General features: G+C 29.6%; 1 protein-coding gene across 20 annotated transcripts in view; it reads left to right on the forward strand.

The window, feature by feature from the left end:
* Positions 1-12,845, forward strand: part of MIPOL1 (mirror-image polydactyly 1) — a 326,942-nt gene that overhangs the window by 84,153 nt on the left and 229,944 nt on the right. For 17 of the 20 annotated variants that reach the window (XM_025443782.3, XM_025443777.3, XM_025443771.3 and 14 more), the window contains 2 exons: positions 1,440-1,572; positions 2,902-3,007. In XM_025443782.3, the coding sequence (XP_025299567.1) occupies positions 1,440-1,572; positions 2,902-3,007 (239 nt within the window). Of the gene's footprint in view, positions 1-331; positions 409-1,439; positions 1,573-2,901; positions 3,008-12,845 lie in introns of all 20 variants that reach the window. The other 3 variants (XM_025443788.3, XM_025443790.3, XM_025443786.3) reach the window with 1 other exon arrangement.

Consider the following 12,845-nt stretch of genomic DNA (forward strand, 5'->3'; position numbering starts at 1 on the left):
ACTGGAGTTTTCCCGTTTTCTTTACATTGATGTAATGCATGTAGATTGCTAAGTGAAAAAGCATAAGATGAGTTTAAATGAAGGCCTTGAGATTTTATGCCTTCTTGTTGAATAGTATTTTCTGTGTCTTTTGATTTTGAATCTGGAAATAACTATTGTTATAAATGATAAAGTATTTATCAGAGCCAAAAAACTGGCAATTCTGGGACAAAAATAAGCCCCCAAAGATGTGTTTTGGTTTGGGATAGCATGATTTTTTGTTCAAATGAAATGCTCCTGGAAAGGCCTCTTACTCTCCCATTTGTCTTCCTTATTATGTTCTATTCTGCAGCTTTTAACAGTCACCTTACCTAGTGATTCCAGGAAAAGATTTGATTTTGTGACACCTGTGACTTTTACCTCGCTGGGGTTAAGTACTTTAATGATTCATCATATATTTTGAAAATATTGCAGAATTACAAAAACTTCAATGACTAAATAATTGTATATTCAGTCTAAACAAAATGTTATTTAATATATTTTAATGGTTTTGCATAAGAACAGCTAAATAAGTAAAATAATTACTTAAAAATTATTCAGTAGATGTATTTTAGTGTGTTCCTGCTTCTTAGCAAACAGTTTATCCTTACTAAAGTACAAATTTGAAATATACTTTTGGGGATAGGAGTAGGGATGAATGAAGAAGTTTTGAACATTTTATAACCACATGGGATAAAATAAATAGTAGAGATGGGCTTAACATAAGAGTATGAAATATCTAGTACAATTGTAACAGAAGAAATACAAAGTAGGCAGAGCTGCTCTGGCTGTCCCAGGCCTCACTGCTTAACAACTTCTTAGAAACTAAGATTTACCTATGTTGACAACTTTAATATAATGCCTTCACAAAACAGTCCCATCTCTTTTCCCTCCCCTTCTTTGTACTACTTGCTCACAAGTCAATACTGTTCTCAAACAGCATACAAAATGTCAAAAATTCATTTACCATTAAATGTCACAGGAATAGGTTTTCATTTTTAATTTGTTTTGAATTTAATAATGAAAAAGTGATATTCTGTTGCCCAAATTGAAAAAAGTATATTCTTATTTTCCAAAAAATGAGATACGTTTCTCCTGACAAAAAGTATAAATTGAATTATTCTCAACCCTTAAAACCTGAATTCTTTAAGTGTACTGAACCATGAATCTCTGTAGAAGTTACTAAATGCTTACATAGATTTAGCTCTCTTAGTCAATGGATTAGCACTCCTGTGAAATTGATGTGTTTATTGTTTTTGATCCAAAGTATTTTCTTAACAGTGCATAACAAGAAAAATTTAAAATTGACTTTACATATTTATTATTAAAATTAAATTTGTCTCCCTCATTTGCAGTGTAAAATTTATAGATGCTAAATCATAGAAATCATATGTATATATTAATAGCTTTCTTTATTACAGCATTATGGAACATAGAGATAATGATTTGCATCGTGAGTGTATGATCCCTTGTCGAGTTACTTCAGATTTAGATAAGAAGAAAATAGCATTTCTTCTAAAAGAATTGGACTTTCTTAGAGCAAGCAATAAAAAGGTACCACATAGAAAATCTAATAATTACATAGTGACCGTTTAACTCTTGACCTTCTAGGTTTTGCTTTTATAATTCAGTTTCATGATGTATTTTTATCCTTTAATGGTATAGCTTTATGTTGTTGACATACCATGTCATCAGAGTATGACTGAGTGTAGAAATAGGCAATAAAAAACAATTTCTTTCATTTCTTCCCTGGCTGGCCTGTGATATCACTTCCCTTTTTCATAAATCCATGATACCTGGAGTAGGTACCTAAAAAAAAGATTCATTCACATTTTACTGTAGTGGAAGTTTACTTCAGTGAGAAATAAAATACACTGATTTCATGTTACTTAACTATTTTTCTTTTTTTTTTTAATTGGTGTCTGTGCCCTGTATTTCACCTCAATAATATATGTAATTAAACTTTAAAGTCATAAGGCTTGGCAGTATTGTCACATCCCTTGTAGTGTTATATACTGCTGCATTTTGTCCAATCCAATATGTCATGTCATGTTGTATCTTTCCTCTTTCTAGTTACATTTCTTGAGCATTCAATAATGTCATTAAATAATGTTCATATTCTATGCCCTCTGTTTTTTTTAACCTCTGCATACCTCTACATACCTTTCTGATTTTAATAGTCTAGTTTTTTAACCCAGTCATACTGAAGCATGATGTTAGGAATGTTGATCATGCCTGATGGAAAACAACACAAATGACAAAAGCCAGGGGAGAAATTAAAAAAACAGTTGAGGGGTTCTGTATGAAAGTAGGAGATATTTTCTGTATTTTCATTTAGCAATTATTTATTACATGCCAGTTACAAATCAGGTGCCAGTGCCAATTTAAATGGAATATGATGGGATAGCAATCTCAAAGGAGATTTGTTTCGTATATTAAGATTATTATCTTAATTAATTTTGTTTCAAAATATTAGAATTACTAAGAGAAGCTATAAAGCAGTGCTGTTTTTTTATTAGGATAATGCCTTCCAAGTCTTTTTCACTTTAAGACAAAAGAACAGATCAGATTGCTTTTTGCAGTAATTATTTTTGATAATTATGTCATGCTTTCTTTGATTTCATTTGCTTGTACACACACATACAAATTAAATGTATATCAGAATGTTTTTATAATCTCTATATCATTATAGGTAGTCATTACTTTATAAAATATCTTAACATTGTAAATATTGTGGGATTTTTACCCCCCTGGAGTTATGTATTTAGGCAGTTAAATATAATATAGAAGAGTTTAGAAAACATAATTTCTACTTTGGGATTAATTATATTTCTGCAAGAAATTTGTCAGATAAGAATCCATGTTTTTTTCAATGTGCTTTAGCTTCAAGAAAAATTGACTAAAGAAGATAAAGAACAGAGAAAACTAAAGCTTAAGCTGGAACTCCAGGAGAAAGCAACAGAAGCTCAAATTGCTGAAAAGACAGCAGGTATAGTAGATGAGTATTAACATATGGTCTTAAGAATCATGCATAAGGTTATTCTATGAAGTGGCTTGGTGAATACTAGCATACTAGCTTATTTGCCAAAGGAGGGGAGGCTCTGTCCTTTTTTTTTTTTTTTTTTTTTTTGGCCGCATAGAAAATAGGTGGCTTTAACATCCTGGTACTGGTATTAGTGAGAGCTTTACCTGTATTCATACTGATTTGGGCATTAAATGCATTGTTAACACCATGTCAATCCAATCACAAAAAGGTTGTTTGTTTTGTTGGAAGGGCCTGAACAAACAAGGGGAAATAATGATTACCAGTGCCTCTACCTTTCAACCAGCAGTTCAAATACCACTTATTGTTTTAGCTCCTTGAGAGGAAATACTTCTCTTTTGTGTGAAGATAGTCATATATATTCATTGCCAATGGAAACCTACATTTGATTCAAAAATACGTTTTGTGCAATTAATAAATTTTCATCTGATGATGTGGATGATGATGGAGATAATGTTTTCGCTGAGAAGATTAAAATGAAAGGTTGCCAGAGTTTAAAATTATAAATGACTACCTTAAATATGTTTTGGAGTCTATCTTTACTCACAGGTCTTTGCAAGGAGAAATTTTTTAAATGTATCTGTGATATGCTACAGATAAGATCAGATTATTCTCAATAGCCTGTAACACTCTTCCTCACACTGTTTTGTGTTAAGGATAGAAATCTCATAGTATAATAGAAATTAACATGCAGAGGCATTTTAAAGATTACCTATTTTGAAGTTTTTTATCAGTTGGAATGATTTTAAGAAAAAATTGCATTTTGTGATTAGTTTGAAGTTATAATCATACTTTATGAGCTACATTAAGCTGTTTGCATATATGAAAGAATTCCGATATTTTAGATGAGGGACATTCACTGGTATAACCTGTCTTTAAAATAATACTATGCAGAATAGAACTAAACATCACTATAAAAATATAACGAAAATTACCATAAATAAATACTCCAGCTAAAATAACAAATGTTATTATTGTTAATGTTAAACTACCATGAATGTTGTGCTTCTTATTTAGTGAAGAAATATGAGACTAATATATTTTAAGAAAAATTAACAGCAACATACTGTTACTGTTAATTAATTGTACTGTAAAATGAAGAATTCAGATATAAATTTAGAACAATTTGGAAGTGTCTTGGCTTTTTATAATCCAAATTGTATATACTAATTGCTAGGAAGGTATTATAAAAAGTACATTTGTTTGAAGGTGTTTGCATCATAATAAGATTTTGCATACAGGAGTAGTTTGATAAGATTTAGGCCATTTCACAAATAAAAAGCATGAATTAATTTGTCTGCATAGATCATTTATGTCTTGGAGAGAAAACTCATTAAGCAGTATTATCTACTCTTAAAACTTTTGTATGATATAGCTAATCATCTACGTCAAATATTTACTTATTTGTATATACTTAAGACTTCCATTTGACCAAATAGTATGAATCACGCATGCATAAATTGAAAAGAATTTGATTGCTTTTTGATTCTTGTTAATTAAATATTTCTCATTAATGATACAATATTTTAGTAAATGTTTGAAAAATGCTTAGTATTTCTGTAGCCTCCTAAATTGATGAAAATAGCAGTGCTGTAGTTTCTCTGGAACAAAGCAATATAGTTAAAAGAGATACATCCAACCACTTAGTTACAAAAATGACACAAAATGAAAATCCTCAAGTTTTTTTAAAGTATAAGTTTTCAGTGTATATCTTTTTAATGTTTCAATTCTACCTTTTAAAAAAGGGTCGAAGATATTTTTCTTGTGACATTTTTTTCTTTGTCATTACAAAGAATCATCATTGTAATATGTCAAAAACTTTTTTTTTTTTTTTTGTCAAAAACTTTTTTAAAACTAAATTGCTTGTGAAATCCATTGGTTTGAAACCAAAAGAAATTCATTAAGCGATTCTTGATAGACTCATAATTTTTTCATATTTTCTCATACATGCAATCTTAAATAGCTTATTTTCTACCTCACTGGTAGTAAGTGCAGTCAAAAAGCAAAACACAGGAACAAAATCAACTATGTAAATATCTTAATAGAAAGAGGAACATTATTGGAATATGATTACATGTGAAAAATGGTTTCTTTGGTATCGTATGGAAGGACAAGTAATCCATATAACAAGAACAAAAAAATCCACATAAATGTTGATGTGTATTTCTATCATTGCAGTTTTTATATTCAAAATAAGAAGTATATTTGATTAAGTATATTATAAATATGCACACACATTAATATATTATAATGTACCTAAGCAGAATATAAATGTTTATAAAGATCAAATATTCCACATTAGAAGAAATACATGCAAAAACATCTCTAAACATTGGAAATTGCAAATATAAAAAAATGTATGTTTATAAGTTTTTCAAATAGAGTGTGAATTAAAATATGAAGTACTCAAGGAAAATAGGAGCCATTTCCTTACAGTATGTAATACAAAGACTTGAATATAAGAATATTCATATCAGCCAGAGGTTAAAATCAATCAAATACCAAGAGAATGATTAAACAAATTAAGGTACATTTATGCTGTCAGATATCATGTGATAGCTAAAAACTATTCCTGAATAGTATTTGGTGATTTGAGAAGATCTTCATGACTCAACATTGAGTGAAAAGTAGGAGAAAACTGTATTTATAATTAGTTTTGTTAAATACATTTATACATTCACATTATATGAAACAAAAGGCAAATTTTGGTAATATTAATGGATGTATTAATATTTCAATTAACAGTTGTCTACCTTTTCAAGTTTTTGCAATGAGTATAGATTAGTTTTAGTATTAGTACTGCTGTGATTAGAGATTAGTATTACAAATCACTAAAGATGTGATTTTAAGTTACTTGCTCTCTAATCTTAAAGTGATTCCTGTGGTAGGTTTGATACACAAAGACCACATAAATCAAAGTTTTATGAAATTTATGATGGCTGTGATCAAATCTTGTCATTTTTCCTATGCCATTTTTATTGTCTTTCAGATTTTCACCTTATTTTGTTTTTGTGTTTATATGTAATATGTAATTTACATATATATTAGTTCATCTTGTCTTCCCAACTGATTGAATATAAGACTCTGGTGTAGGCAAAACCGCATAAAACAAAGGGTGCCCAGTTCTCTGTGAGTCACATTGAAATAATGGGAAGACCAAAAGCCTTGGAATCAGACTGACCCAGGTCCAAATCACAGCTTTAATATTTGATACCAACTGTTTGCTTTTGGCAAGTTTCTTATTAGCTTTTCTGATTTACTTTTTCTCTTCTGTAAAATGGGAATATTAACTAATTTACCAGATTATTTTAAGGATTATAGATAATGTATAAAATCACCTAATATATAACTGGTATTCAGTAAATTGTAACTATTAGTAATATTGATTATTTCTGTCTTTATAAAGTTCTTAAATCTTTAATAATATCAGAAGTCATGAAAAGATTTTTGTTCTGTTTGACTTTTAATTAAAAATACATTCTACTTAAATGTGAATCCAAAATGAAAGAAATGGGATACCAAGGATTGGGGCTTTAATCTAATGTATATCTATAATAAAGCTTCATGTAGACTGTTAAAATAGTGTCAAGCCTGTTTCCTTTACTTCCCTGTTGGTTTTTACCTACTGTGAGTACTGTCATTCTAATATGATCTCATGAGAGTTTAAAACTCAATTATCTCCTCTATTGTGATAAAATCTCAAATGATTGACCCTTTTGCCCTCCCCTTCTTTTTTGACATCCCTATCACCATCAATATTATTTTATTACACTTTATAGAAACTCAACTAACTTCCTTAAAAAACAAACAAGAAGTATTTATTGAAGGGTTATTTCGTACAGGGCTGTATATATACAGAAATATTTATTGAAGGGCTATTACTAACAACATTGCGTTAGGCACTGAATATACACCAGCAAATAAAATTTGGGATGTCAGACATTTCTTTTTGACTATATTTTTCACTCATAAAGCACTATTGAAGTAGGTAGTGGTTAAATGTTTAGACTTTGGATTCAGATCTTTGTTCTAATCTTTTTACCACTTACCATGTGTAAGTGATAGCCTCACAAAGCTTTGGTTAAAATTTATTTTATAGGTTGCTGTGACATTTAAGTGAGATGATGTTTATGAAGTGTTTAACCCATAGAAGGCACTCAATAGATAAGATGATGATGTAATCATCTTGTTTTCTCAAGACTCCTTGATTTAATAAGGGATATATTCAAAGTGTGCCTAATATAAGTAACCCATAACTATTTATATATGGTTTTGTTTCTCAAAGGATTGATACATATTTCTTTTTTTAAAAATTATCAAATATTTTTATTTCACTTATCCCCACAGTTTTCAATTTCCCTTGAGTATAAGACTTAACCTTATTTAAAAATTTTGAAAATATGAAAATTATTTATTTAATCTTAACAAAAAAAGAAAATAAAGGAAAATATATAGTAAGTAGGTCTTACTTAGCAAAAGCTGAAATAACCAGGTCATTCTCTTTATGTTCTTTTTTAATTTTTCTTAATTTCTTTTAAAGATTTTATTTATTTATTTATTCATGAGAAACACAGAGAGAGGAGAGACATAGGCAGACTAAGAAACAGGCTTCCTTTGGGGAGCCTGATGTGGGACTCTATCCCAGGACTCCAGCGTCACGACCTGAGCCAAAGGTAGATGCTCAACAACTGAGCCACTGAGGTGCCCTCCTTGTGTGTTAACATTGGGAAAAATTTATCTTACTGCAGCTATTTAGGAATTTTTCCTGTATTTTAACTCACTAAATTGTACATGTGCATAAGATTATTTGGAAATTATTGACATACATGACCTTTAAGTACTAGGGGATAGTTTAAAGAAGCACAACAGAAACATTGACTCTATTCTTTACGATTTCTTTTCATCTAAATAAAATTATTAAACCACAAACACCTCATAATTTTTTTTACTTGAATTTGACAGTGATAGGCATTATTATATGGCCCGTTGTAACCATTAATTTATTCTTAGGTCAGTAATGTAGTTATAAGTTTAAAAATAACTTGTTCAATTAAACCTTTCAGTTTTCCTAAATAGGCTCAGTGGGTATTATGTAGAGTGTAATATCTCTTCATTTTTATGACTGTATGACATTTACAGTATACAGGTGATGTTTAATTTTCACACATAAGAATATTTAGTTTTTTATGTTATTTTGTGATACTTAATATATTTTTCTTTAAAAGCTTTATTTTTTCTATTTCTTAAATGCTCACTTTTGAGTCTCTGCTTTATATGTTATTTTCTTTCTTGCATGTCATCCATTAAAGATTAGCTGTGGAAGGTTGGAGCATGGAGAGATTATGAATGACAGAACAACTCCTGTAGAATAATAATCAGTTTTTGGTATTTAATGCTGTTTGACTTTTGCAGACACATTTCTTATTAACCTTTGGTACAAAGAGAAATCCAGGTTCCTATATCTCATGGAGAAGATGAATTTGAGATCCTCTTCCAATTAAACTGAAATAAGGCCAATATTGGGTTTTAGCCAAAAGAACTCCTTAGTACCTAAGTCTTGTGTGTATAAATCTCTCTCTCTCTGTCTATCCATCTATCTATCTTAGTTACATTTTATATATAATTCAGTGGCCACATAATTTTCTTATTTTGCTGTACGGATTTTGCAAGCATTTAATCTGCTTTTTACAGCTTATCTCTTTAAACATAGATTCTTTTCTCTTCCCCCAAATTTAGCTGATGTTATAAAAATTTTTTAAAAATTGTCAAGCTCTTCTTAATACAGAGAATGTTCATTTGTTTTTGGTAAGAAGGAGAGTTTAATTGTGATTGCCCAGTGCGTCAACATAGAATCTGTGACACTTACAACTTAAGTTTTTCTAGGTTAACATGTAAATGTTAAAAGTATAGATGTGTAACTACCATTTAGCAAATACAAATGCTACACCAATTAACATTGAAAAATAAGAGGTGTTGTGTCATTGAAAACATTTACATTGTTCTCTTTTCAAAACAAGTATTTATTACTCTATGCCATATCTCAGATGATATTGACCTTCTAATGATTAAGAACAAAAGTGAGGGCAGCCTGGGTAGCTCAGCTGTTTAGCGCTGCCTTCGACCCTGGGCCTGATCCTGGAGACCCAGGATCGAATCCCATGTCGGGCTCCCTGCATGGAGCCTGCTTCTCCCTCTACCTGTGTCTCTGCCTCTCTCTCTCTCTGTCTCTTATGAATAAATAAATAAATAAAATCTGAAAAAAATAAGAAAAGAACAAGAGTGAGTTTTATATATCACAGGAAGATAATATAATATTTACTTTTGAAAAATAATACATGTGGGCAGCCCCAGTGGTGCAGCGGTTTAGCGCTGCCTGCTGCCCAGGGCGTGATCATGGAGACTCGGAGACTCGGGATCGAGTCCCACGTCAGGCTCTCTGTATGGTGCCTGCTTCTCCCTCTGCCTGTGTGTGTCTGCGCCTCTTGCTTCTCTCTGTGTCTCTGTGAATAAATAAATTTAAAAAATCTTAAAAAAAATACATGTTAGAATACTGTTTTTCTGTGTATATAATGGGCATTATTTCAGATGTGGTAGCCTTTAATCAAACACTGCAATGCATTAACAGTATTATAATGGAGTGTATATATATATATATATATATATATATATATATATCGATACATTTATATTCATATCATCTTTTAATTAGGAAGGAAAAAAGATTTTAAGAATATGACCAGTTGTTTCAGATTAAAACAAAAAGATTCAACATTGTGAAATATAACAGTTAGAAATATTGATGGGTAGAATGTTGATTATATTATTATCTTTAGCTGTAGAATCCTGTGGGTGTGAACCAATATTAATTATGGTGAGTGCCAAGTGAAATAATGCTTGAGGGTAGAGTATGGTCAATTTTGTAAATTCTCTCCCTAGAAAGTTTGTATTTTTCTGGAAAAAAACAAACTAAACATTGATTAAATAAATAAAGCATTATACATAACAAAAACCAACAATTGAAAGATTTAATTAGGTATGGTATACCATGAAATTTAGTGTGATGTCAAGCAGCTGACAGCATATCATCTAATTAGAATAACAAAAAATTTCAGAAAATGATTCTTAAGACTTTTTCCATATGTTTAATTAATTCTGAAGAGGAAGTGATCTTGGAAAAACTTTAGCTAGCAGTTATATTTTATTGAATTTTCATATTGGTATTTAATTAAAATTTAAAGTAGATATCCTGTGCAAAAAGTAAGTTAGGTACATCTTAAAATTGTATTTCAAAAGTGCATAAAATAATTGATACTGGTTTTAATACTTCTGGGATAAGCTTATCTCTTTCACATTAACAATTTTAGCTCTAGTATCTCCAATATATTACATGTTTGAATGTAAATAGCATGTACTTAGAAAGTATTCTTACATACTCTTGAGTTTTTCTGTACTAAGTACATGTATATAATAATTCAGGATTTTACCAAAAAAGTTATTATTTTATAGTTTTGCTATAAAACTTACTATTTGTATACTTTTCTAATTAATCCTTAACAATTGCTATACTGTTGTTAAGTATAAAGGAAATAGCTTTACAGAGGAAAACTTGAAAGCATTTATTAAGAGCTTAAGAAGCTGATTATTTAATGCAGTAATGACACTGCTAAGACTTTTCTTCAGTAATCAGCTATATATATATATATATATATACATAGAAATTTGTGTACAAAGATGTTCATTACAGTATTATTTATATAGTGAGTAATTGAAACAGTGTAAAATCTAATACTAGGAGAGCATCTTAGGTCTATCAAATACAGCATGTCCAAATGATAAAATCCCATGAACTGTTTCATATTTTTAAAGAATACTGAAGAATATAGGAATATATTCTGTTTCTTACACAGAAAGTTACAAGATTATGTAAAATATTTGTCTCCCATATTTTTATTGGCCTGTATTACTTTTAATCAGAAAAGTTTATTTACAAGATAATCATATAAAATGTTGAACATTCAAATAGAGTTTTAGAAAAGCTTAATATAGTAGTATGGTCTGTAAAAGAAACAATAGAAGCGTCAAACTACTTAGAGTAGGTTGGCTAATTTTCTATTGGTGTAGAGCATTTACCATCTATGTTTAAATTTCCAATAACTGACATATGCAAAGAGAGAAATTATAATTTCTAAGGAAATTAAAAGATGTCATGTAGTATTTATGATTCTGGAATATATATGTGGTAGTTTCATAAAACACTATCATTTGCAAGGAATCCATTTAACAAGTAAAGCTGTAGATATCCAGACAATCTGAAATTCTTTCAAATATAATAAAGACCTATCTTTTATAAAACCATTATCTATATTTGTTGCTTAAAATTTTGGAACATGAATTGTAATCACTGATTATTTTATATGTTTCAAATCCTGACGATATCTCTTTCTCTTTTGTTCAGCCTTTTCTATTTATGTAACTTACCTTGAGGATGTTAACAAATGGATTCTTTTTCTTGGTAAATGTCCTCCAAATTATGTTATTTAGAGAATCATGATCCAGTGTTTAAACTAGAATGTTTTCCAATATACTTCTTCACTTGTATTGTATTTTAAAAGTAGTATGAGAAGTGTAGACTATGGGTTTGTCAATAGACTTGGGTTCTACTAAGAAAATATGTACTCTGTCTTGACTCAATAAACTCATACTTAGTATGGTTCAGCTTCTTCATATTTACTCTTGCCCATATTAGAAAACAATTAGCTTACTAAACAAATTTGAGTATTTGGTGTTGAGAGGGGGTGATCCTCTCTGAATCTTCCTCGAATTTGCCTAAGAATTATAGGATATTTGATAACCATGTTTAAAAATGGAGATATCCAAATATTATTGTAAACACCCAATGATTTGTTTTACCTACAATATAAGTATTTTACTTGGTTGGCTTACATAGTAGCTAATAATATTTGTTAATGTAATTTAACTGCTGTGAACCTTTACTGAACAAATATTGAAATTTATTCAAGTCAAAGAAAGAGAATCTCTAATGACTTTTGTTAAAGCTTCTATTTAATAGTTAAGGAGAAAAGTTTGTATGACATACGAGATGCAATTAACAGTAGATTTTACATTTAATAAAAAGAAAGAAGCATGCGTATTTGCTTTATTCATTCCATCATAATTTGCATTAGAGCTGTGGGTGTTTAATGAGCAAATTCCAACTAAAATGCTATATTGATTTTCTAGTGAACTTTGTAATAGTCATCTACCTTGGAAAAGCTCAGTGTTTACAATTAAGTTTTCTTTACTAAAAATGTTTGAGAGTTGCATATTGATCCTTTAAAAGAACTGAATTCTGAAAAGAATCAGGTTTTTCATAATCAAATTCATATATAACCTAATAGATGTTTAAAAATTAATTTTGGAAATACTTCTCAACATTTATAAAATGTGTAATCAGGTTTTGTGTGTGTGTGTGTGTTTTATGGCACTTTAAAACTTAACCTTAGAATACTCAGAAGGCAGTCTCCTTTAAAATACACATTATTTACATCTTTAGAGTTGATAGCATTATGGAAGGAAAAGAAAGTTTTCCCTTGATTATAACACAGGACCAAATAAGCCCTTGGTGTAAAGCATTTAAGCATAGAGATAACTATACTTACTATTAAAGCCTTTGACATTGCTATCTTAACCTCTTTCATTAAAGTATTATTATATATAAAGTAGAACACAACTTACATCAAATGTCACTTTATAAACATCTCATCACACTTTACAGAAGTGATAG

The sequence above is a fragment of the Canis lupus genome, chromosome 8 (genome assembly GCF_003254725.2).
Source record: "Canis lupus dingo isolate Sandy chromosome 8, ASM325472v2, whole genome shotgun sequence".
NCBI classification, from domain to species: Eukaryota; Metazoa; Chordata; class Mammalia; order Carnivora; family Canidae; genus Canis; species Canis lupus.